The 27,611-nt window shown below is 43.8% G+C and overlaps 1 protein-coding gene across 3 annotated transcripts in view; it reads left to right on the plus strand.

The window, feature by feature from the left end:
* The window catches only part of TNR (tenascin R), a 410,417-nt gene that overhangs the window by 364,085 nt on the left and 18,721 nt on the right, over positions 1-27,611 (plus strand). For all 3 annotated transcript variants that reach the window (XM_040446717.1, XM_040446716.1, XM_040446718.1), the window contains 9 exons: positions 3,127-3,216; positions 4,320-4,583; positions 5,215-5,484; positions 6,626-6,745; positions 7,678-7,824; positions 10,542-10,661; positions 13,935-14,078; positions 14,754-14,884; positions 15,793-15,925. In XM_040446717.1, the coding sequence (XP_040302651.1) occupies positions 3,127-3,216; positions 4,320-4,583; positions 5,215-5,484; positions 6,626-6,745; positions 7,678-7,824; positions 10,542-10,661; positions 13,935-14,078; positions 14,754-14,884; positions 15,793-15,925 (1,419 nt within the window). The remainder of the gene's footprint in view (positions 1-3,126; positions 3,217-4,319; positions 4,584-5,214; positions 5,485-6,625; positions 6,746-7,677; positions 7,825-10,541; positions 10,662-13,934; positions 14,079-14,753; positions 14,885-15,792; positions 15,926-27,611) is intronic.

Consider the following 27,611-nt stretch of genomic DNA (forward strand, 5'->3'; position numbering starts at 1 on the left):
AGTCTGTTACTCTTCACACTTTACCTCCACTGGTGTCGACACTTCAGAGGAAGAAAGAATGAAGGGTTAAGAAGTGGGCTGGAGCTGGTCTGAGAAAGGGAAAAGAGGGCTGGCTCTCATACACTCCTTCAAGGGAGCCTGGTTGGTAAGGCCTGGCAGGTACTGTCTTACTCAAGCATGGGGACATTTATTGCTTTGGGCTGGACTAAAGCTCTACTGACGACGGGATGCACAGCCCCCCTCTGGCTACCATGCAGCGTTCTCCTTCATTAAACCAAACCATTTGTTAAGGAAAGGTTGCTCAATGCATTTCCTGTCAAAGTCATTCCTATTACCTCAGGAAGCCGGGGAAGTCACAGCTGCTCAGGGGAAGGGACGACATTGGGGGAGGGGTGGGACATTCCAGTTCTCCTAAAAGTCCCGAATCCCTGAGGCCAGAAGTCTGAGTGTCCTCTCCAGCTGGCCATACACTTACTCTTTGCCTTAGTTTCTTTTCATAATTTGATGATGTACTGGTTTGAATGGTGTCCCCCCTCCCCACAACCCCACCCCCCACCCCAGTTCCACCCCCTGGAACCTGTGAATACGACCTTATTTGGAAATAGGGTCTTTACAGAGGGAACCAAATTAAAATGAGGTCATAACAGATTAGGGTGGGCCCTAAATCCAATGTGCAAAGTGCCTTCATAAGAAGGGGAGAAGACACAGACACACAGGGAGAATGCCACGTGTTACAGACTGAATGTTTTGCGTCCCCCCAAAAGTCATGTGTTGGAAACCTCGTTCCCAGTGTGATATTAGCAGATAGGGACTTTGGGGGGTGATTAGGTCATGAGCAAGTAGCCCTCATGAATGGGACTGGTGCCCTTGTAAAAGAGACCCCAGAGAGTTCTCTTGTTCCTTCCACTGAATGGAAACACAGCGAGGTGACGGCCATCTATGAACCAGGAAGTGAGGTCTCTCCCAATGTCAAATCTGTTGGTGCCTTGATCTTGGACTTCTCAGTCTCCAGAACTGTGAGAACTAAATGTGGTTTAAACCACCCAGCCCGTGGCAGTTTGTGATAGCAACCCGAGCAGACTGAGACACTATGAGGCAGAGCCTGGAGCAGAATGCCCAACATGGGCAGCAACCACCTAGAGCTGGAAGAGGCAAGGAAAGATGTTCCCCTTAGTTCCCCCTTGGGAAGGAGCACTGCCCCCCCGCCCAGCACCTTGTTTTGGACCCTCTAGACTCTAGAACTGGGGTAGATTACATTTCTGTTGTTGTAAGCCACCCCTTGTCATCATTTGTCATGGCGGCCACAAGAAACTAATGCAGATGGAGAAAAGACTCCCCATCCCACCATCCTCACAAGGTTGTGCTGAGGGTCAAAACACATCCAGGTGTTTTGAAAAGAACAAATGTTATATAAATGTAGAATAACATGATCATCAGCCATGGCTCTTGTGGCCCCACACAGATTGCCCCCCCCCCCGCCAAAGGGGCGACCGGAAGGACTCAGGCTCATCATGGGGGACCCCCCCAGGTGATAATTTGATCTTTTTGTATTTTTCTACAATCCCACTTCTAGTAAATGAGGGTGAGTTTGTGCTAGTTTGATGCTAGAATAATGGTCCCTAAAGATGTCTACATTCTAATCCCAGGAGCATGTGACTCTGTCAACCTACATGACAAAAAGGAAATTGTAGGTGTGATTAGGTTATCTCGGTGGGGCCAATATAAGAACAAGGGTTCTTATAAGAGAGATACAGGGAGATCAGAATCAGAGTAGAAGATGGGGCAAGGGACACAGAGGTCAGAAAGAAAAACAGATATGAAAATGCTATGCTGTTGGCTTTGAAGATGGATTAAGGAGCCACAAGCCAAGGGAGGCAGGAAGCCTCTAGAAGGTGGGAAAGGCAAAAAAACAATTTCTCCCCCAGAGCCTCCAGAGGCTGCAACCCTGCTGAAACATTTAGACTTCAGACCTGCTGATGCTGAGCTATAAAATAATAGACTTGTGTTGGTTTGAGCCACGATATTGTGGTAATATATTACAGCGGCAATAGGATATTAATACACCGGTCAAGCCAGTTAGTCTGAAAATGAATATGGGAGAGAGTAGGGAGACACCCCAGATAATTGCAGGTATCCTGGGAGGTGCCCGGTGATTCTTTGTATTAATCCCCCAAAGGATTTCCCCAGAAAAGTTTATATCTTTTAGTTGGACAGTTTTTGCGTTTTTTCCATCTTCCCAGAGTCCCCTGGAAGTCAAATCTAAGATTGAATCCATAACTTTAAATACCCTGGCATCTGAATTAACAACCTTGGTAGGGAGCCCACAGCAGCAAGGCTTCTGCCTGCCCCTATGTTAAAGGCCTGGTAGCCTATTCATCCAGTGTTGCTCCCTAGAAGGGATCCCAGAGTCCCCATATGGTTTCAATCCCTATCTATAAAAGGTGCAGATTGGTGCTCACAGCATTCGAGAAATGCTTTAGGGGCACCTGGGTGGCTCAGTCGGTTAAACATCCAACTTTGGCTCAGGTCATGATCTCACGGTTTGTGGGTTCGAGCCCTGCGTTGGGCTCGAGCCCTGAGTTGGGTTCTGTGCTGACAGCTCAGAGCTTGGAGCTTGCTTCAGATTTTATGTCTCCCTCTCTCTCTCTGCCCCTCCCCCCACCCCCATGCTCTGTCTCTCTCTCAAAAATAAATGAACATTAAAAAAATTTTTTAAAAAAAGAAATGCTTTAAAGGCCCATATCCATACAATCCCTCCTCCAATTCACAACTTATACAAGAACTCCCTTCACCAGCCGTAACCAACTTGAGGCTCTAAGGACCTTTGGAAGACCTTCCAAAGGAGAGCACATTTCTGAAGGTCACTAACAAGGGCAGCCTTGCTGCCTTCCCGACGAGACCAGCAGCAAGAAGGAAGCTGCATGGAGCACTTCATCCTGTTGACTTGGTATGGACTTCCTAAATGTTGAAATTGGGATTTCCTACTAGGTAAAATTAGAAGGAGATTCAGGAAGGACTAAACATAAGATCTGTACAGGAATCTAAGCTTATTTGCTTCCCTCCTCTCTGCCTTCCCCACCACTGACACACACACAGAATAATGTTTGTTTCTGCATCTACCGACAGATTTGGTGCCTGGCACGGAGTATGGAGTTGGAATATCCGCTGTCATGAATTCACAGCAAAGTGTACCAGCCACCATGAATGCCAGGACTGGTGAGTAGGACTGCTATAGAAGCAGACCAGGATGCTGTGCAAGCCTGAGAAGCCACGGAGGCTTGCGGCTTGCTTGTCCTGGCAAGGGCCGGTCAGAAGGCAATGCCCCCTGATGAACAGGTCCCTGGATGACAGTTATCAGCCTTGGAACAACATCTACCTGCAGATCGTTGATCTCTGTGCCTAACCTCTGCTATCAATATGCAGGATAGTCTCACTCACTTCCCCACAGATCTGTGCATGGTCTCCCATGGTCTGGTGGGCTGCCCCCAGAGGTGGAAAATTCGAAGTCAGTTGGTGTCATAGCAAGTCTTTCTAATATAATACCTCAGAGCAGGCAGAATGTGATGTCCCTCACCATGGATGACAGAAGCCCTCAGAAAGGTCATAGGGATAAAGGTTTAGACTTGGAAACAACCCGTTAAATCTAAGGGCAATGGAAAATTCCACTTGAGACCCTTGCCACTCAGCATCTGGCATATTTGCTTCCAAATTCTGGGTAAATTTCAAAATCACTCTGGAACTTTAGGTACAGGCAGCTGGCATGGGGTGGGGATTTTGAGCCAATCCCTGCTCCAAGGCTCATTCCAACATTGACAACCTCTCTAAGAGAACCACAAGGGCACAGGTCCCCAGGAGTTATCAAACCTAATTACCTGTACACCCATGGCCAGATCAGTCACAATGGCCTCAGGAACAGGGGTAGCTACTACTGCCAGGAATGTCATATCCCTACTTGATGGTGGCTCCTATTTTACCCTGGTTGGATTGCTGAGAAAGGCTGGAAGAAAATGAATATGGAAAGCTTGATAATCAACAGCCAGCTTTGTCCCAGAGGTATGTCCCAGAGGTGGATGTATTCCTATGGTGTTGAAGCTATTAATACCTTTATGCAGATTGTCCATCTATATACCAAGCCCTTGGCCATCTTTCAAAGTGAAGTTGCTTAACAAAATGTGACAGAATTGTCAGCAATGACAACCTAATCCTCATGGTCAGCAGGCCTGTTTATAGGTTAGAAATCCACAGGGAGGTCCAATTCCAATAAATACTGGCCCTTGTATGGAACTTGTGTAAAATAGGCCACTTATGTTGATCCACAGAACTCGATAGTCCCCGAGACCTCATGGTGACAGCCTCCTCGGAAACCTCCATCTCCCTCATCTGGACCAAGGCCAACGGCCCCATTGACCACTACCGAATTACCTTTACCCCATCCTCCGGGATCGCCTCAGAAGTCACTGTGCCCAAGGACAGAACCTCATACACACTGACAGATCTAGAGCCTGGGGCAGAGTACATCATTTCAATCACTGCTGAGAGGGGTCGGCAGCAAAGCTTCGAATCCACCGTGGATGCCTTCACAGGTACCAGGGTAGCAGACATCCTAGCTGGGCTCAGGGATCAATGGATCTTAGTATGAGAAAGTCATCTAAGTAGCCTACTCTTCCAACGCCCCCATTTTGTTTAGAGAAGGAGGAATGTGGGTAGAGAAAGAAGAGATCGAGGAGAAATTAACAAATACATCAAGACGGAATGGTTGGAAGTAAAGGGGAGAGAGGAGAAAGGCTACCTACGTGCCTGAAAATTTGTATCTGGTTTTCTAAAACCTGGACATAGGGATTGATTCTGTTCATCTTTCCCCATCTGCACTAAATCAGTGGGCATTCAGAGGATCCATGGGATCATGTTAAATTTCTCCCAGGACAAAGATTTTAAATCCTGGGTGAGTATTAGGAAGAAGTATTATGAGGTGTTACCCTGCTGAGGGCATTCATTTTTCAGTATAAGGCTTGGAGAAAGGAGATGGACAGGACTAGAGAGTGAGGGGCTGTAAGCTCTGAGTCAGCAGGTGAAGGTACAGTCGTAATTGATAAGGAAAGCAGATCCCTCCTAATTGATAAAGAAAGCAGATCCCTTCAGTCAGAGGGCTCTCCTAGCTCAGTGGTCCCACCACCTCGTGTGTGTTTCAGAACCATCATCTTCTCTGCTTTGCAGGCTTCCGCCCCATCTCCCATTTGCACTTTTCTCACGTGACCTCCTCCAGCGTAAACATAACCTGGAGTGACCCATCCCCTCCAGCAGACAGACTCATTCTGAACTACAGCCCTCGGGATGAAGAGGAAGAGATGACAGAGATCTCCCTGGAAGCTACCAAGAGGCACACTGTCCTGATGGGTCTGCAGCCAGCCACCGAGTACATCGTGAACCTGGTGGCAGTCCATGGCACAGTGACCTCTGAACCCATTGTGGGTTCCATCACCACAGGTGAGGTGGGGGGGCTCGACAGCAGGTGGTGAAGGGGGTTCCTACAGAGGTCTTTAACAAGTCAATGAAATTTACAAAGAGAAACACCCAAGAAGTAGGGGCCTGCCTCACTTGGCTAGAGAGGGTCTGTGAGCTGTTCTGAAAGAGCCACCTCTTCCAGGGCTGCATAAAATGCATAAGATGGGAAGCTTCCATTGGGAAGGTAGGACAGACTCAATGTCTTGAGGAGGCCAGGGCTTGAATGCATTGGTCCAGAGGTTCTCACACTACCAGCCTGAAGACAGTTAACCTTCAAAAGGAAACTCCATCTCTTGACTGCTCAGTAAGGTCACTCGTACAAATGATGCTTCCTCAAAATTATGTGGGACGAGCACTAGCATGCGGCCATGTAGGAACCTGGTACTCAGAGAGTCGGGTTGGTTTGCATGTTGTTTGGAAAACATAGGCACTGTGAGACTATTGGATCAAATTCATCTCATCATTCTCAAATGTAATCCCAGATATGAGTATGCATGTGGCTGAGGACATGTGTATTTGGGTGGTTTCCTATATAATGACAAGAACCCACTAACTGGACAAGTACATTAAGCACTCAGCTGGTTTCGACCCTGCAGTCCTCCAGTAGTCAAAAAAATGAGGTACCCAGTACAAATGAAATACAGTTTCAGAAAGTGGATTTGTTCTGGACTCGTGCTCTGAAATCCCTCTACAGTCAATAGGCAGTTTTTCCAAACTGAACCATAGGTGGCTGCTAAAAACTAAGAGAAACAGAGTTGGGTTTGTCTAAGAGAAGCTGCTCTAGGGAAAATGACTATGTTACTCCCAGTTCAAAAGAAAACATATGAACTTAAAGGAAAGTTCCAGTTGGCCTTGACACAGCTAACAGTTGCTGCACAGCACAGAGCTTGCCAGTTCGACCTAATGTTGTTAAAATATTCCCCATGAACATGGATTTAGCCATACCTATGACTTTTCATTTCAAACTTGGGCCTAATCATGGCTTTAAGGATGCCCTAGTACAAAGGGCTTGTCTGTCCCTGCGACACTATTAGCTCTTGGTCCACAAGAAACCAAGGATAAGAATTGCTTTCTCACACTGTGCTTTTCTGTCTTTTTCCCACAAACACACGGGTCCTTGTAGGAATTGATCCCCCCAAAGACATCACAGTTAGCAATGTGACCAAGGACTCAGTTATGGTCTCCTGGAGCCCTCCTGTTGCATCATTTGATTACTACCGAGTATCGTATCGGCCAACACAAGGTAATAAAGTCACTTGATTTCTCACAAATGGATGGGATTTGGTGCTGAGTGACAACTGCTCTGGGAGAAATACATATCCCAGAGGATATCACCCCTGCCCGCATTCTCCCCCTCTCTGTAGCGCGCTCCTTCACAATGAGAGTGGGTTAAGGAGGAGTAGGCAAGAAACCCTGAACTCACCAACTCCTCTCACACACGGCTGGACTATATTCATCCAGAAACCAGGCCCTCAACCAGCAGAGCAAATCATGGTAACTGGTCACCATTATCTAGGCAGTCTAGTGAGAAACAACCCCCCAAAAAAATCTGCCAAGATCCAGGGTCATGTGCACTTTCCCGAGAGACTAGTCCAAGACTAGAAGCCTGGGGGATTCCTAAAGACTCGGCTGACCCAGATGGAGCCTTAGAGGGAGCCACAGTGATGGTGGTCCTATTTCTACCACTCCAGCCAAGTCGGGAGTCAGAAAAAGTTGGCACAGACCTTTACCCTGCCAGTTCCTGCTGTGCATGGCACATTGTTAACAAAGTAGAGGGCATGCCCACTTCCAAGGAGGCGGTGGGAGAGCTTTCCAGACTACCCTGTCTCCGGGCTGCATAGACCCCTCTTCACAGTCCATGCCCGTTAGACTGCCTTAAGAAGACCAGCTTGTTAGAAAACTAAATGAACCGCTTTGTTGTTGTTGTTGTTGTTGTTGTTGTTGTTCTAAGGAACCTATAAAATTAGGAGGTGGGACCAGCATACAAGCTCTCCTCAAGCTCCAATATTCCCAGTCCATGAACCACTTCTCTTCTTTCCCCACCAAGCGCTGAGCTTTGCACCTGTCTGTGCTTCATGACAAAGTGCTGCCAGAAGCTTCTATGTAGATAGACTATACCATGAGCTGTGTTGAAGCATCTGCTGAACTTTAACAGTGGCTTCTGCTCTTCCTTAGTGGGACGGCTGGACAGCTCAGTGGTGCCCAACACAGTGACAGAATTCACCATCACCAAGTTGTATCCAGCCACTGAATATGAAATAAGTCTCAACAGTGTGCGGGGCAGAGAGGAGAGTGAGCGCGTCTGCACCCTCATTCACACAGGTAGGCATGTCTCCCTGTCATGAGCCAAGTCAGGATGCTAGCTGAGGACCCACAACAGACAGAAGAGGCAAACAGTAGAGCTGTTCTGGCTAATAAATACAGAGGGCACTGGTCCTGGGTTCAGAGGCTCCATTCTTGGGTGTCCCTCTGACTCACTGTGTTACGCAAAGCAATTTGCAATTTCTCTCCCCCCTGATATTCCTAATACTGGAAGTTTAGACCTTATTGATTTGGGTCAGATATTTTCATGGAATTTCCAGGAAGAAAGGTGACCTTTTAAAGACACACGATGAAAGTGAATTCCAGAACAGACATCTGAATCATCACATCTAATTAAAAGAAAATTTTTTTTAATGTTTACTTATTTTTGAGAGAGAGAGAGAGAGTGAAAGGAGGGGGGAGGGCCAGAGAGAGACACACACACAGAATCTGAAGCAGGCTCCAGGCTCTGAGCTGTCAGCACAGAGCCCGACGCAGGGCTCAAATTCATGAACAGTGAGATCAGACCTGAGCCGAAGTCAGACGCCCAACTGACTGAGCTCCCCCAGGCGTCCCTCACATTTAATTTTTTAAAAGACTCAGTCAAGTAAATTTTACCTCAGAGAAGGAAAAGTTGATTATATCAGTAATAACCCATAGGGTCCTGAAAGTCTTCATCCTCTGTGGCCAGAAGCCACCAAGTGGCTGCATTTGCTATTGCTTTGTGCTCAAAAGGTGGTGGCCTTCCTTTGGAAAGTGAGCCCTTTGGATGCACCTGAGAACAGGGCTCCCGCAACAGCTCCGCTGCTCCTCCTTCTCAGTCAGCCCACCATGCAGAAGTAGGAAAGATTTGCTGTAGAAGTCACCAGAGGGGACAAAGCTTTCTGTCCCCAGACCCCAGATCTAACCTTCCAGTGAAGCTATTACTCCCACAGCACATGGGAAAACATCCAACCTGCCTCGTTAGAACAGCCGGCTTTCCTGAGGCTGCTTAATTTCCTCAGAGAATGGCATTTCCTGAATGAGGGAAAGGTAACTTGGAATTCCTCACTGCTTTTGTAGATACTCTCACAGGCCCAGAAACATCTGTAAAGTAATGGCCTAGAAACGTTCCTTCAGAATGTTCAGAACCTCAAGAAATTATTCTTCTAAAAGACACCACAGGGTATTCTCATCTTCCCTAGTCTCCTCACAGGCCTGTGACTACAGATAACCCAGCAATATTTTTGGTCCAATATTTCCTTTCCATCAAATTATCTGTGACCATTAAAGCATCAAGAAATATTGACCCAAAGTGATGCCCAATGAGTCAAAAGAAGCCCCCCTCTCACCTTCCTGAAAGCCTTAGAAATTCATAGGAAAGAAATTAGGCTCTTTCTCTTTGAGAACAAGAAAATGAATTTCAAGAGCCTCCTACCCCCTAGGGTAAAAGAAAGCAGCAACTTGGGTCAAAACACCTCATCTTGGGTTTGTGGTTATAAGCAGCAAGTATCTGTAAAGCAGATATTCAGTAGTGCACCAACCCAAACCACCCTCCTTTAGGTTCAAGCAGAGCTATTGGGAACTCCCGACAACCAGATGACCCACAAAAATGTCTTATCTTGTTGTTTTAATGTAAGGTCTATGATTTTGCAATTGGGAGAAATGAGTACTCCTTTAGGATCTCACGCTTAATCTCAGAGGGATCAAGCTAACTGTAGTCTCCCAAGACTTTTCCTCTTTGTCTCTTCTCATAAGGTTGCATTGGAAGAACTTGCTGAAGACACAGATGATGGATGCAGTTGAGATATTAAAACTGAACAAAAGTTCACAGTTGTTGCTTTCAAATGAGGAATACGGGCAAGCTATAGAAACCTGCAGTTAGGGGTCAACAGCACATCTTGGTCCCCAGAAGTAAATTACATGATACTTGGGTTGAGTTGATACTTAAACTATTCTACTAACCTCCATTTCTAAAATAAATCCCAACCTTATGGAAGGGAAGCATAGTAAGAAACATATGCATAGAACATGGGCAAATAAGAATAGGCACACGGTCCCATGATGAGCAAACTCTGTTCCCCCCAACAGGCACCACTAGCCTTTAGCCTGGAAGAATCCCCTTGACTCTATGCCACAAAAAGGATACCCAGAACTCAATACAGAGGAAGTCTGTGGTAAAGCAATCATCATATGTGGCTTTAGAGGCAACCTGTGTCCCATTCAGTCATTCCACGAGCATTTATTGTGTACCTTGTAAGTTCCAGGCACTGAGGCTACTCCTTGACTTCATGGAACTCCCACCATACTTTCCAAAGTTCATCAACAGAGATCGTTCCACAAAGCATGCCCCTTGTATTTGTGGAAGTGCAAATAGCCTGGGAAACAAATTGTCTCATTAACTAAAGGAATATAACAATTCCTATATGTTCTGAGTTTCTCCCTCTACATTTAAATGTCTAAAGCACAACAGCCATACCTCAGAATCCCCCATAGCACCTGACAGTGCTCCATATGTAAGAAGTTAATGAATACATTAAAAGGAAGACCCGAGACCAATCAGGGCGAAACTGGGTACTTGGGAGGAAGGACGAAGGGGAGAAGAGGAGGAGATCAGAAGGGGAGAAAGGAAAGAGGTCTCCACTCACTTCATCATTTTGTATGGCACAGCTGCAGACGTGCGTGATGGGTGAAGCTGCAGGAGATAGTTCGCTGCAGTGCCTCCTACGTTCACCTGATATTCTCCGGTTCCATTTCAGCCATGGACAACCCTGTGGATCTGATCGCCACCAACATCACTCCAACAGAAGCCCTACTGCAGTGGAAGGCACCAGTGGGTGAAGTGGAGAACTATGTCATTGTTCTCACACACTTTGCAGGTGAATGTCTACAGGCCTGTGCATCAGGCAGGTGGGAAGGGTGGGGCCTGGGGCTGAAGGCTAGTATGACAGTTTTTGTTTTTTAAAGGACATTTTATCAAGCTGAGGAACATATTAGAAGTTTCCCTGCTTTACTTTTACTCTCAAGCTTTCAAGATGTCCCCAAACTCTGCAAACAGTACCAACTATGGGAATGCAGAAGGGCCAAATCTGTAATGCACAAGGAGGGCACATAAACAAAGGCAAATACAAAAAACAGAGCAATAGCACTTGGAAGACAAAGCTCAGAACTGAGCTAAGACATGGCCCCAAATGCTATAGGCTGGGACGCAGACTTTTCTAGGTATTTACAGAGCGAGAAAACCACTAAAGCACCATGCACGGAGCAGATAATACGTGGAAACAGGTGACAAAGGATCCAGGCCTAGCCAACTCCTGTTGCTTTAGTCTTGTCTACCCATATCCAACCCAAAAGGTTGATCCAGCATGAAATCTTGAGTTTCAATGTCTTCTTACCATGCTTGTTCACCTTACATTATTTGAAGTCGAATAGAGAAGCCCAAAGCAAAATAGTGTTGAGTGATTCAAGTGTCTAGGCCTAGGAAAATTACCTGCCTGGCCAAATTATACATGTGATCACAGAATTCTTGTGGGTTATACCCAGAATCCAGAGAACAAAGATACCAGAAGACAAAAGATAAGCAAATGTCTTGATTTTCAAAAATGACAGAGGAAGCCAGTTTTTGTAAGCTGCAAAGTAAACAGATGGTCAAAGCTTGGGAAAATAAAAACCAAAACAGACTATTAAATAAATTGGGAAAAGAATTAGTGGATATAGCATACAAGTACAGGTTCACTAAAAGTTTTACCAGAACCACTTTAGGTCCCTTTTTTTTTTTTTTTTTAACTGGCCAATCTGCTAACACACTTGGATTTCAGTAAGGTATTAGAAAAACCCACTTATCAATTTGACAATAAATTTCATATATTGAAAAAAAAATAAAATAAAATATGGTTAAGAGTGAAAAAAAAAGAACTCTGTTAAATGTTTAAAAAATAATTACATTAAAAATATACATTAATTTAAGGGGGAAAAAAAGAAAGAAAAACCCACTTATCACTTAGATGGAAAAATACGTGATGGATCATATTTGGAGTTAGAACTGTAGCTGATTGGATGACCCTCCTCGAGGAACGAATATCATGACTATATCTCCACCAGAACCCCACTATGTGCGTGTGCGATCCGTGTCAACTCCTGCCACCCCTCCCTGCATGCCATGGGCCTGCGTTTCTTAACTCTCACCATGCCTTCCCAAACTACCGTGCATTTATTTGCATGTGTCATTTCCTCTACCAAGAAATTCCCTCCCTACTTGTCTGCTTCGACACACACATTCTTTAAGTCAGTTTCAACACTATCTCCTCTGCCAAAGCTTCCAATATTCCCCCAAGGTAGACAGACCCACCCACTCACAGATACAAAGTACATGATTCCAGGGGCGCCTGGGTGGCTCAGTCTGATAAGTGTCCAACTTCGGCTCAGGTCATAATCTCGCGGTTCAGCTCTGCTGACAGCTCGGAGCCTGGAGCCTGTTTCAGATTCTGTGTCTCCCTCTCTCTGCCCCTCCCTGCTCACAGTCTGTCTCTCTCTCTCTCAAAAATAAACAGACACTAAAAAAAATAAAAACAAAGTACATGCTTCCCTCATACCAATTAACCTCTGTTCGTGCAACAAATACCTTTGATGTCCTCCCACGAGCCACGCACTCACCAAGGCTGCAAGGATTCAGAGACAGAGCATGAGTTCTCTTCACAGACCTCACTCTGGTGAGGAAGAAACCAATGCCTGGGTACAACCCAATGTGAGCACTGTCATGACACAGGCAATCACAAAACAGATGGATCACTGATTGGGAGTGAGGGTGTTGAAGGGGAAAAAACAAGCTGATCTCAGGTAAAGTTAGAATAGGATTATATAGGAAAAGGAATTCCGAGAAAAGAGAGAAGCCTGAGTGCATTTGTAGAGATATGAGAGAACATGAGGACTTCTGAGAACTGCCATGGTTTGAGGTGGCTGGAACAGCGACCACTGGCAGCATGTTGCAAATGAGGAAACTAAAAAGGTAGAGTCATTATGTATGTTCTTCCAAAGAGCTGGTGTGGATTTTAACTTGTTTGCATGCCTTCTACACCTTTAGACCACAAGGAACTTGAAACCCCCACCTAGTTTGGAGAATTGCTTTGTAAACTTTCTTAAATGCTGAGTGACCTGGGAGTATTCTAAAGACACAAGAAAGGGCTTGGCCCTGCTCTAGTGAATAGTTGTTTTTATTTTTTGTTTTTAACATTTATTTATTTTTTGAGAGACAGACAGAGCGCGAGTGGGGAGCGGCAGAGAGACAGAGGGAATCCGAAGCAGGCTCCAGGCTCTGAGCTGTCAGCACAGAACACAACGTGGGGCTCAAACCCACTAACTGTGAGATCATGACCTGAGCCAAAGTCAGACACTTAACCAACTGAGCTACCCAGGTGCCCCTCTAGTGAAGTTTTATTGACAGCATGAATGAATACAGAGAAGACACGCTTATCACATTTGTATATAAAACAAATCTGGGTAGTCACTGATACTGTGATACGGTGACCGAGAGTAGCTATGCTTGTGCTGAGCATAGCATTAATGTATGCAGAAGTTGAATCACTACGTTGCATACTTGAAAATAATGCACCATTGTGTGTCAACTGTGCTCAGATATTTTAACTGTGATCAATAGAATCCAAATTCAAATATAGCTCAATAAACTGAAACAGTGGACCAAAACTCAATTGACAAGGCAAAATACGGTAGAAATAAATGCAGAGCTCTGTCCGTGGGTGCAAGAAATCAACAGATTTGGAGCTGCCACATACATGTAATGGTGGTTGGGGATAAATTTTCTCAGCCTAGAAGAGAGGGCTTGATTCGAAGCTGTGGTGGGGGGGAAGGAGCCACGGAGACAGAGGCTTCAGCTTTTCTTTGTGACCCCAGCGGCTTGAGTGAAGTCATGGAAAAGACAATTTGGCTTCCAAATAAGGAATATGTTTCTCAATCGAGATACAAAATATGATGAGAGGAGATGCTTGTGTGGAATCCAATGCTAAGCTGAATAGCCTTTAAAAGATGTCTTCCACAATCCTTCAATATTGAATCTTTATGAATGTCTTTGGATTTGATAAGCTTTTCCCAGGTGGAATCGCCTTAGTCAGCTCTTACCCGTGTTCATATGATTTCAGTTGCTGGAGAGACCATCCTGGTTGACGGAGGCAGTGAGGGATTCCAGCTCGTTGGCCTGCTTCCCAGCACCCACTATACTGTCACTATGTATGCCACCAGTGGACCTCTCACCAGTGGTACCATCAGCACCAACTTCTCTACCCGTGAGTACATGGTTGACTACATATCCAGCATCCCTAGATGCTTTTGCAGATCCTGAAAATTATCCGTCCCCATGTGGTGGACTAAATTAGAGTCTAGAGGCTTTGGACAGCGCAGCTATGAGCTGTTTGTATCTCAGTTGACTGCTGCCCAAATGCCAGTGAGCTGCAGCTCTCGGGCAGCAGGCACATGTCTATTTTCTGCTTTCATCCTGGGTCTGGCTGACAGCAGTAGAACCAGGCCAAGAGAGGCCAGTATTGGAAATGGATCTGGCCCAGAAAAAACTGGATGCATATGAAAGGGCTTGATATCTGGGAGACACTGGCTGGGTGCAATCATGGCCAGAACAGGAGACAAAGGTATAGTTGTGGGGATGATGATGCAAGTTCAAGAGTGAACTCACAGACATGCAGATTTATTTAGGTCATGATTTCAGACATAGGTCAGATTGGAAGATGACACACCTGGGCCCAGAGGGCCAGGTTAGAGGGGGAAATAGGTGCAGGAATGATCATGACACTGGCTGATCATCTTCTGCTCTTGTCCAAGCTAGAACTGGGGTCAGCATGTAAGCAGCCCAGAGACCACGTAGGTGGGCAGATAAATACCTGATACCTGGAATCAAACGGAAAGGAGCTGGAGAGGAAGGTACTCCTGGCATTTTCTCTTCTTTATAGTCCTGGACCCTCCTGCAAACCTGACGGCCAGTGAAGTCACGAGACAAAGTGCCCTGATCTCCTGGCAGCCTCCCAGAGCAGAGATTGAAAACTACATCTTAACCTACAAATCCACTGATGGAAGCCGCAAGGTGAGATTTTTCTGTAAGGGAGATTTTTCTATCAGGCCATCCAAAGGGAGCAAACTGGGTTTTCCGTGATGGATACAGACATGCTGTTGAGGGAAAAGCCTGAGTCTGTAAGCCAGAGATTTTGGTGCTAGTCCTGGCTTCTCTACTACTCTCTTTACAAGTTGAGACAAAACACGAAGCCTCTCTGAGCCTTAGTTTCCGCTCCGGATAATGGGGGTGTCTACCTTTAAAACTTCACTTGGTTTTGGGTGGTGCTTCCAATATGATGATGCAAAGCACAGTGAAAACTTCCAAGCCATATAAGTACATCGTTTTGGAAAAAAATTTCACTAGCAGGGCCAAGCAAACATGAGCTGGATACCAAATTCGATAGTCTTTTATGCCTCTTGATAAGCATTATAAAGGCTACATCTATAGCCTGCAGTAAAGAGATGACACATTTCTGTGTTGTGTGATCAGTTGAAATGGTACTTCTAGAGCACCGGTTGTCAGACTTCTGTTTGCAATGAAATCCTTTTTTTTTTTTTAAAGTGAAATCATATTCAGGAGCAGAATGTACAAAATGGATGTAATCAGAGCTAGTCTGTTGGATATGGAATAGGGAGGCCTAGGCTTCTGCCTCCCTGGGTCCCGAGGAATCTAATACAGTTGGAAACCACTGGATTTGATAATCCACATGCCTACCTTTATGCCAATGTGCATCTATGCGGTAGGAGCGGTCTCAATCTCACACAGGAGCTGTCCTCTCTGCCTGTTGGCTCGATGCAGTCTTTGTTGGGGAATGGAGAGCACACAGTGGCCGTGGCGATACCGACCGATCTGGCTGTGGGCTTGGGCTTCCCTTCCCAGCTCCTCTCAATCATGTGCCTGTCACTCCCATCCACCTGCCTTCCTCGCTTGTTCCACAGGAGCTGATTGTGGACGCAGAGGACACGTGGATCCGACTGGAGGGCCTTTCTGAGAGCACAGACTACACGGTGCTCCTGCAGGCGGCCCAGGACACTGCCCGGAGCAGCCTCACCTCCACCACCTTCATCACAGGTGAGACACATGGCCCGGTGATGCTTTCTTCTTCCCTGCAGGACGTCTGGCTCCTCAGCAACTTCTGCTGAGACGTGATCAGGGAGGAACCTATCAACGGACTCAACTGCCTCTTCCTGTGAAGGAAAATAATGATTTTCTCCACTCCGCCTTTTCCCCCCCTTCCAAGACTCTGCCAGGAAACTTCTCACTACCAGGGCAACCATAGGAACCAGCAGTGCAAATCCCTGGTCCACCTGGACCCACTAAATGACAGGTTCCTGTTCAGATTTTCTGCAAGTGTTTTCCCAGCAAATTTCTTCCATCCTTCCTTCCTTCCTGCCTTCCTTCCTCCCTCCCTCCCTCCCTCCCTCTCTTCCTTCCTCCCTCTCTTCCTCCCTTCCTTCCTTCCTTCCTTCCTTCCTTCCTTCCTTCCTTCCTTCCTCTGCTGCCTGTAATCAGAGAATCACGTAATAAAGGTATGGATAGTAAACCCTTTGCATTAAATCCAGGGTTCTTCTCCATACACGAAGCACTTTTGCATTCCTATGACCTCAATTCAGTCCTTGTAACAACTGGTGAGAAGGGCCTTAGGTATACCCCCATTTCACAGATGATGAAACAGAGTGCACAGAAATCAAATAGCATAAGTGCCTGGGTCAAACTAGAACCAAGGTCTTCTGCTTCCAAATCCAGTTGCTCCTGCCTTCCTCCATTTAAGTATCAGCAGCATATACCTGAAACTGTCCTTCAGGAATAAGGGTGTCCTCATGTGTATAACAGGAAATAAACCAACACTGAACCTTTGAGAGCTATCTGACAGGCACTGTTCTGACTACATTACATGTATTACCTAATTCAAGCCTATGAAATCACATCCTATGAGGTATATTCCATTATCCCTATTTCCAGTTGAAGAAATTGGGCCACACAGAGGTGAGGCAACTCACCTAAGACCCCATAACTTGTAAGTAGGAGAGCCTGGATTTGACCCCAGTTGACCTGGCTGTGGGGACTGTGCTATTAACAGTCCTTTCTGCCTTTTCCCACAGTACCTCTCTATAGTCCGTAATGTAGGACTTTCCAGTCCACACTTTGAGCTGTCTTCCTGCCCCACGTTCTGGAGGTGTGGCTGTGCACATGTGTGGGCCAAGCGAGAGTACCCCTTGTCCCTAGATGTATGTCTGCCTGCCATGTCAGAGTACCAGGATGGCTGGAATCCTGGCCCTGCCTCAGAGCCTATCCCTTCATCACCAGAGGGAGGTGACAGAATATGCCCCATCCCTACTCAGGTGGCTCTCCCTGTAGACTCACCCTAAATGGTAAAGCAGGACACTGAATCAAATACACCAAAATGTCACTAATGGTTCTTTAAGGTAGTGAGATTGTGAATGAGTTCTCCTTTCCCTTCTTTTTAATATTTTGAATATCTTACAAAGTGTCTACAATGAGCACATTCATCAGAAAAATGATTTTTTAATTAAAAATAAAAATAAGCCAAGGGCGCCTGGGTGGCTCAGTTGGTTGAATGCCCAACTCTTGATTTTGGCTCAGGTCATGATCTCACACTTCGTGAGATCAAGCCCCACATCGGGCTCTGTGCTGACAACATGGGGCCTGCTTGGGATTCTCTCTCTTCCTCTCTCTCTCTGCCCCTCCCCCACTCATGCACACACACACACACTCTCTCTCTCTCTCTCTGTGTCTCAAAATAAATAAATAAACTTTAAACAATCTTAAAAATAAATAAAAATAAATGTAAGCCTTGGTCACAGGGCTTGCCACAAGTCGAAACGCGTCTTCACGAAGCAGAACTTGGAGGACACTTGATCCCTTTAAGGGGCTCAAGTCAATTTTGCGCCCCTTCCATGCCCTTTCATGGAGGGACTTATCTCAGCATCAAGGTGCTACTTTCTCTTGTTCCATCCCTTTGCTGCGTATTCACAGGTGTAAGGGTCCTCTGTGGTCCTCTTTTTCAAGCTGCCACCCAAAGACCCGTGGATCGGAGCTTTTCCCTGAATTAAGAATTTCTTTCCCACAAAAAGGACACAGATGACAGAAAAAAACCAGAGCTCCCAATGTGCATATTTATTAAGTCCAAAGTAATCATTTCATCCCCGAAATGCCTAGGTTTCAAAGATCGCTCAGTGTAGTATGGGCCACAGCTCCCTCCCTCGTAATGCCACAGCTGGTGTGTGTGAGCAGGATGATAAGACACTGAGTCTACGGCCATACCACCCGGAACGTGCCTCATCTCGCCTGGCACACCTGAGGTTTCTCCAGCATCTTGTGGCTGTGCCTTGTTCCAGATCCACCCAGGCAATAAAAGTGTACCAGCTTCTGTGCCCACCACTGGCCCTCCCTTATGCGAAGCTGCCCCACAGATGTATAATAGTTTGGGTCTGGGATCCCAAATCCCGCGGGAGGCTCAGCCAGATCTAATAAGCAGAGGGCTAACAATTCATGGAAATCCAGAGAGGGGGCAAGGGTAGTGGCTTTGTTTAGTGAACAATGCAGAGGGGACATCAGGGGGGATTTAGGTGTTTGTTTCTTTGTTTTCATGAAACTCCAGCTGACACTGGGCTTCCTGGGGCATGACCAATACCAACTCAAAAAGGGGGAAACTGTTAAGAGCCCACGATCCTGTATAATGAGCATAGCTACTGACTGAGCCGCCCCATGGACAGTTTGGGGTTGACCAGAGAAGGACTTGTCACTACTCCCGTGGTACAAGGCAAAGATATATCCATGTTTGGAAGTCTTTGCAGAGCTTTGCTGTGAAGCTCAAATTTAAATTTAAACCACTGATGCGTACCACACCCTGCTGGCTTTGTCTTGGAGATTTATCAGAACCCACTGAAATGACCAGTTGCAGAATGAAAAGTGTGTGGATGGAAGTAATGCATATGGAACTACCTTGCACAAAGCCTGACACACGGCAGACATAATAAATGTGGGTTGAATGGAATAGTTAAATCCCAGCTGCAGAGCATGGAAGAGGGGTTTCTGGTGAGACAAAGCTGTAGAAGGAGATTTTGAATATCCATCACAGGGACGGGACTGGCAGAGAGAGAGGTACTGCCTGCACAGTGTGATGCCCCAAGTCCCTCCAATTTCAGGTTCTTTCTGCCACCAGAAATGCAAATTTCCCTGAAGAGATTGTACTAAACCTGCATAGTTATTTGCATGTCAACATTAGTGAGTCTTCTCTGCTTGAGCCATGCCCACCCCCCCCACCTTTTCTACCACCCCCTTGCAACTCCCCTGCCAAAAGCAAATTTTATTAAGGAGGAAGAGAACACAAGAGTATCAGCTTCCTAAATGTGGGGGTCAGGATGTTATCAAGAGGGAAGGACACCTGGTGGCTCAGTCGGTTGAGAGTCCAACTCTTGGTTTACGCTCAGGTCATGATCCCAGGAGTCATGGGATCGAGCCCTGTGGGGCCTGCTTAGGATTCTTTCTCTTCTCTCTCTCTCTCTCTCTCTCTATGCCCCCTTCCCTGCTCTTATGTACACACATGCATTCTCTCTCTCTCTCTCTCTGTGTGTGTGTATATATATATATATATACATATATATATATATATATATGAAAAAGAAGAAGGAAAAGGAAAAGTTTGGGGTTTGCTTAATGGGTGGCTTGAGCCAGACACCTTGAGGAGGAGTCCAGGAGAGGGGGCCTCCAGCATCAGGGGCAGGTGTTTTTCATCCCAGAACTCTCCTGTTAGCCCCATAGATCTCTTACAGGTCTCTGGAGATCAGGCTCCCTCTGAAGAGTGGCCTCAGTGGCTGCACCTTCGGCCTGATTCTGCCTCCCCTGACGTGAAGCACATCCCAACTCATCCTCTCCCTGTCTCTATAACTCCCTCCCAACACACACACACACGGGAGCCACACAGCTCGCCCTGTCCGCTCTATCGGCTGGCCCCTGTTTGCCTAGAAAGAAGAAAAGGAGGAGGAAGAGGAGAAGAGGAGGAGGAGGAAAAAGAAGGAGAAGGAGAAGGCGGGGAAGGGGAATGAGAAGGAGAAGAAGAGGAAGAAAGAAACAAAGAGCAGAGAATCTTTTCACATACTTGAAAGACTGAAGAGCTGCCAGTCTGAACCCATGAATTATTCCCGCTGAGCAAGAGGTCTGAAAAACACCAGAGCATCCAATGTGACGGCACATCAGGGCTGATGGATTTAGAGACTAATTTCATTCTTGTAACAGGCATCCTTTCCGACTTCATTGACAGTGCCTGAGCTCTCCACTTAGCAGCATCCTATTCTTAGGACGGGATGTTATCAGCTGGTCGTTCTAAGCATTTTCTATGCCTTGTCTTATGGAACAAAAGAGCCTAGAGCTGGGCCCCTAAGTGGCCTCCATCCGCTGACAAACCTTCATCTTGCCTTGGGTGGGCCGCAATAAGAGGCTCATTTCAAGCAGATGTCTATTTAATGGTCTGGAAAAGAGTTGAGATGCTTTTAAAAATAAAAATAAAAGAGAGAGCGAGAAGAAAAGAACTCACTCCCACAAAACCTCAGAAACTTTCTTTGATCAAGATATCCTCCCTTGCTGTATTCCTGCCATAGAGCATAAACCCATTTCATTCTTTCCATCATGTTAATAGCTGTCTGTCCTGTTGTCCCTGGTGTTTGCACAAGACTCTAGGGGGAATTAAATACAAGTAGAATGGAAGAGAAAAAATATGGATACATTATTTATAATTTACTGTCGCCTGAAATTTCATTCAAGGTCTACTTGTCTTTCAGAGACATGAATATAAATGAGGAAACAAATATTCCCCGTAGAGCAACAGGGACTTGGTGAAATGATCTTCTGAGACGCAGGTTTCATTGTCTCTTTTAATACTATAAGAAGCAAACAAGACGCTCACTAAAGCTTGTCCTCAGAGATAGCAAACACTATAAAATAGGTTGTCTTGACCTTGAGGTTAAGCGAAGACAATCATTTGTGGAGGTACCCAGAGATGAGTAATGAGAAGTTTTCTTTATTGCCTTTGCTCCAGTCTATCCGACATCCAGGCTGAGCTGCTCTCTGGGGCTTTTCAGGAAAAGCTCTGGGAGTCTATTCTAACACAAGCTTCAGTTTTGAAGCTGTAAAAATTAATAAAGATTGGCAAATCCCGGATCCCTGGACAATAGATAGTGGGTCATGCAAATCCACGTAATTATCAGTTGGGAATTCCAATGCCCACTGTGCATTGCTTCCTACTCTCATTTATACCACACTTCCCCTTTCACCAAAGTAGGGAACTGGAGAGGATTCCCTCTGCTCCACTACTTAGAAACAGCTGGCGTGCCAGCTCCGTTGAAATAAGCAATCCCCCAAAAGGAGAGGTCCACCTTCTCCTTTCTTGGACACCTGACTGTGCGGAAGAAGGGCACTACAGACCCCATTTGAACAAACTATTCCCATCCATGACCCCCAAGGGCCCTCTCTATATTTATTCATTTCTTTCTTTCTGCTTTCACCTTTTCTTCCGCCTGCTACACGCAACCGTTCTGAGGCGTTGAATTTGTGTCCTTTGGTTTATATGTGTTTTTGAAAAATGTGTTCTTGGGCAAGTTTTGAGTACATTTCAAATGTGTGCAAACGGTATTGGATTACACAATTCATTTCCTGCTCTTGTATTTTCGACTCAGCGCTGTTTTTAAGACCCATCGATGCTGTAGTGCAGGTGCCTAGTCTCTGGCTTCCAACTGTTGCAAAACACTGCGTGCTGTTCATCCATCACATGTTACCTCTCCATTCTCCCAAGATGGACAGCAGATGGTCCCCAGCCTCCCACACCACAAATGGTGCTGCAGAAAATACCTTATATGTGCCCTCTTATGAATCAGTGAGGCATCACCTTTGGGATATGTTCCCAGAAGAGGAATGACTGGGTCAGGGGGTATGTGTTTACCTGGTTTAACTAAGTATTGCTCTTTGGGATGGCTATGCTAGTCCACACTCCCTACAGAAGTTCATGACGGCTCCTGTTTCCTAATGACATGATCCAGCTTTGTAACTTTTGACAGTCTAATAGGCATAATTGAGATTTAATTTTCTGGTTTAATTTCTTTATTTTTTTCTTTTTTTAAGACGAAATTTATTGTCAAATTGGTTTCCATACACCACCCAGTGCTCATCCCAACTGGTGCCCTCCTCAATACCCATCACCCACGCTCCCCTCCCTCCCACCCCCCCCATCAACCCTCAGATTGTTCTCAGTTTTTAAGAGTCTTTTATGGTTTGGCTTCCTCCTTCTCTAACTTTTTTCTTCCTTCCCTTCCCCCATGGTCTTCTATTTAGTTTCTCAGGATCCACTTAAGAGTGAAAACATATGGTATCTATCTTTATCTGTATGACTTATTTCACTTGGCAGAACACTCTCCAGTTCCATCCACGTTGCTACAAAAGGCCAGATTTCATTCTTTCTCATTGCCACGTAGTATTCCATTGTGTATATAGTTGAATTTCTTTAAATAATAACAAGTTTGAGTTTAAACATCTCATCTATACTTGTTAGCCTTTCGAGTTGCCTTTTTCTATAAATTGCCTGCACATACAGCCTATCTTTCTATCAGAGTTCCTGTGATAAGTAAGTGTTATCTAGCATTATTTGAGTTTCTGAAGTCTTTAAGTCTCTACCTGCCTGTGGGACACAAAGGTATTCTTCTATGTGTACCTTTATTAACTTTCTAGATTTTTTTATATTTAGTCATTTTGTATGTGGTATTAAGTAAGGATATAGTTTTTTAAGTTTATTTATTTATGTTGAGAGAGAGACTGCATACAAGCAAGCAAGGGAGGGGCAGAGAGAGAGGGAGAGAGGGAATCTTGAGCAGGCTCCAGGCTATCAGCGCAGAGCCCAACATGGGGCTTAAACTCACGAACCATGAGACCACAACCTGAGCCAAAACCAAAAGTCAGACGTTTAACCGATTGAGACACGCAGGTGCCCCAGTAAGGATACAGTTTTATTTTTCTTCATATGGTAAGCCAGTTTCCTCAACATCATTTACTAAGTAATCCATCTATTCTCCATTGATTTGTGTTGCTTTACTGTATATTAGGTTTCCATATGTACATGTATCCATCTCTGAACTCCGAACTCCATATTCTAGTCCATGGTCTGCTCTATAGCCAACACTACATTGTGTTTTAATATCGACCACTCAGTATCTTAATATTAATATCTCAATATTAATATCACTTTTCTTTTTCGAAGTTGACTCAGCTCTTGTGACCTTCATTGTCCCATAGGCCTCTCAAAATAAGTCTATCAAGTTCCACAAAAGAAATTTCATCTTGAATTTAGACTGGAATTGCAATAAGTTTATAAATTTGGAGAGAACTGACATCTTTAGAATACTAAGTCATCCCTTCTAAAAGTATACAATGTGTCTTCATTCATTCAAATCATATCTGTGCTCTTTAATAGGATTTTAAGTATTTCTCTATAACATTATGTTCTTGGCTAATTTCTAAACAATTTACAATTTCTTATTGCTCAGTGACTTTCATTGAACTTTAAAAATTATTTTCTAGTTCCTTGTTGCTGATATGGAAAAATGCTATGGATTTTTGCATATTGATCTCATACCCAGCAATCCCGCTGAGCTCTTTTATTAATTCTAATTATCTATTATTTCTGTTGATATTTTTAGGTAAATGTTTTATATCATTTACAAATAATAATGGTTTTATCTATATATTTCTAATCCTTATACCTCTTATTTATTTACTTTTCTATCCCATTAGCTGGGACCTCAAGAACTATGTTAAACTGAATGGTGATATTAGGTAACCTTGACTTGTTCCCATTCTTAAAGGGAATGCTTACTTGTAGCTTCATGTTGCATACTTTTTGCTAAGTCTTCATTTTTAAGCTTCTTTTTGATGGGAAAACAGAAGATTTTCTAAAATAAAATAAATATAGGGGTGCCTGGGTGGCTCAGTCAGTTAAGCGTCCGACTTCGCTGAAGTCATGATCTCGTGCAGTCCGTGAGTTTCAGCCCGGCGTCGGGCTCTGTGCTGACAGCTCAGAGCCTGGATTCTGCTTCATAATCTGTGTCTCCCTCTCTCTCTGCCCCTCTCCCACTTTCCCTCTGTCTCTATATCTCAAAAATAAACATTAAAAAAATGTTTACTGAAATAAAATAAATATATAATTAGCTAATCTTAAATAAACCAAGGTAATATTCGCTTAGGTTTGAAGTTTAAAACATTTAAGTTAAAGAATTTTCTTCTATTTGAAGCTAAGAGTTTTTGTCACAAACTTTGTGGTTAAACTTTATCAAATGGCTTTTTTCTGCATCAACCGAGTTAATTATATGATTTTTATCCTTATCTTAATAACGAGATAAAGTACACTGATAGAGTTTTCTTTATAGTCCTAGGAGAAACCTCACCTGAATGTGATTTTTTTTTTAATCCACTGTTGGGTCTGATTAGGTAAAATTTTGTTTAACCTGTTTACACAATCAGACACAAACACAACCTGTTTACACGATCTACAATCGTAAGTGAAATTGATCTATACATTTTCTCATGTACATGGTTCCTTATTGAGTTTTGAAATCCATGTTTCACTAGATTCATTTAAAAAATCTAGACAATTTTCATTCTTTTTCATACTCTTTTTGGAGTAACTTACAACAGAACTCATCACTAAAACCATTGGGGCATTTTTTGTTGTTTTAGTTGTTTCTCTTTGTTTTAGGGATGTCAGATGTTGGACTAGTATCTCTGCATTATCTGTCTAAGGTCCCAGTTTCTTCTTATACCAGTTGTGGCACTTTATAACCTTCTAGGAGTTTATTCATTTCATCTGAGTCTTATATTTTAGTAGCATGAAATTCTTCGAAAGACTGTATTTTTAATCTCTACTATATCTTCAGTTATTTTCACTTTTTTCAGCTTATTTTTGGCAATTTCGGTCTTTATTTTTTAATCAGTCTTATTAACATTAATCAATATTAATATTTTCAAAGAGCCAGCTTTTAGATTTAAGATCCATATTCATGTTTACTTGTCCCTATAAATTTCTTAAACTGATCAATATAGTACCTTCCCTGCAGCAATCCAGGTACTTGAGCATGTTCTCAAACCCTCTGGACTCTTCCCCACTCCCTGTCCCTTTCACCTTCACCCAAACCAACCCTGTGTGGATTTGGGCTGTGGGTTGTTAAAAACAGGCATTTTTCCCTCCTGTTTTATGATAGTCTTTTATTTAAGGCAAAAATAAGACATCTTACTCAAGTATTTAACCACCCTTACTTTTCATATCTGTAGCATTTGTCAGTCTTCTGAACTGTGTGCTTCCTCTAGATTTTCCAGAAAGGATTTTGTAAGGCAGACCTCATGAAATCTCACATGCCCGGAGAATTTTTTTTTTTTTTTTTTAATCATAACCTCACATTTGAATTGCAATGTGATCAGAGATACAAAGTGTTAGGTTCCAATATTTATTTTCCTTCATATTTTAAAATATTCCATTGTCTTTTCATATGCAGTGTTGCCACTGAGAAGTCTGATGTCAGTCTGATCCTTGTTCCCTCTGGAGGCGGTCTGCTCTTTCTAGAAGCTTTTAGAATGTTTCTCTTTCTTTTCTACAGTCTTCCACTTCACCATGTCTTGGGGTTTGTTTTTCTTTTTATCTTTAGTCCAACACTCCTAGAGCCCTTTAAATCTGAGGTGTTTTATCTTTAATTCTGAGACATTTATCTTCATTATTTCTTTACACATTTCTTTCTGTTTTCATTTCCCCTTTTTAGGACTTCTATTAGTTAGATGTTGGAATGTATATTCTCTCCTCCAAATCTCTTAGCTTTGTCTTTATGTTTTCTTGCCTTTTATCTTGCTTTCAAATCTTTTCAGAAAGTTCCTCCATCTGATCATTCAATTCATTTATTTGTGTTTAGCTGGATCTAAATTCTCCATTATCTCATCCATTATGTTCTTACTTTCAACTATTATATTATTCATGCCTAATATTTCTACTTAGTTATGCATGAGTTTGGTTATCTTTTTATATTGTTAATTTCCTTTCTTACCTCCTTAAATAAAGCTGTCATGCTTAATTTAAACTTGGACCTACTATTCTAATAGTTCTGCATCAGGGGATGGATGTCACACAGCCTGTGGTCTTTCTTTCTCAGTAATCTTATTCTCCAGTGATGGACATTCTGGCTTATGGGCTCATGTCTCTTTGGGGTTATCAGCTGCTGTGTCTGTTATGTGTGTAATAGAGAAGAACCAAGTACACACGAAGAGGTAGATAATGAATAGTCCATGAAAGTATGGGGGAGAAACAAAAATAGAACTTCAAAACTTTTTTCTGACCTACCCTTTTTCTCTTTTTTTTTTTGGTACTGTTTGTGTCTGGTTTTTGTATCCAGGTGATGCTGGCCTTATTGAATGAGTTGTCAATGTTCCCTCTTTTTCCATTTTCTATAAGAGAATGTATAAAATTGGTGATGTTCCTTTTTTAAATGTTTGATAGAATTAATAATGAAGCCATCTGGGCCTGGCGATTCTTTTTCTAAAGGTTGTAATCACAGATCCAATTTCTTTAATAGTTATAATCTTATTCAGGTTACCCATTTCATCTTGGGTGACTTTTGGTAGATGGTGATTTTCAAGGAAATGGTCCATTTCATCCAAGTTTTTAAATTTATTTACATAGAATTGTTTATGGCATTCAGCAGGACGGGGATGTTCAATCACTCTTTAGGGTGGGCAGTGAATTTTATCAAACATCAATACCATCTGCCTCAGTTATAAGATGGCATTGTGAATGTTATAGAAGGACCTTATATGTCATTATACACAGGATTTTATCTGGCCAATTTTTAATTATATTGTCCCAAATGTTTTCAGAAAATCTAACTGTAATTTCCCTTTTCATAATCATAGGAGTGGATATAGTGCTTTATATCCTTTATACCTTTAGCAAATATTGACTCAGCATCTACCATGGGTCAAACACTGTTCTAAGTTCTGAGGATAAAGTAATGAACAAGATGAACCAGGTGCCCACCCTCCTGAAACTTATATTCAAGGGGATGAAGCAGTTGGGAATAGACGAAGGAAGGAAAACAGGTAATTTCACGTAGAGATAATATTATTTAAAAAAATAACCAGTAATGGAATAGGCACAGATATAAAGAGCTGACCTCTAGGACAGTTCTTACGGCAGGAAGTGTTTTCTGATTGTCACTTCCTTCCCCTATCATAGACTCTGGCCTCAACTAAGATGGTCAGGAAGAGGCCTCCCTTTGAACAGAGATATTTGAGCCAGGGCTTAAATGATGAGAGCAAATTACACAAAGAAGAGCATTCCAGACCTAGTGAGAGTAATTACTATACCCCAAAGGAGGAATAAGTTTGGTATGTTCAGCAGATTAGAAGAAAGCCAGCAAGAGAGGGTGCGAAATCCAAGGCAGAGCCAGAGCATACAGGCTTTGTAGGCCAAGGTAAGGATTTTGGATTTTCTTCTAAATTCAAGAAGCTATTGCAATTGGAGCCATTGCACCGAAGAAGCCATTGGAGGTTATTTGGCAAGAGAGAGATAGGATGAGATAGGATCACATTTACATTATTTTTAAAAAAGCACTCATTAAAAATGGAGAGTAGATATAAGTAGGGTCAGAATGGCAGGAAAAGACCAGACAGGAGGCATTACCATGATCCAGCCCTCTCCTTGCGAGGTCCAATC

This window comes from Herpailurus yagouaroundi, unplaced genomic scaffold, assembly GCF_014898765.1.
Source record: "Herpailurus yagouaroundi ecotype Mexico unplaced genomic scaffold, PumYag 195, whole genome shotgun sequence".
Lineage (NCBI taxonomy): Eukaryota > Metazoa > Chordata > Mammalia > Carnivora > Felidae > Herpailurus > Herpailurus yagouaroundi.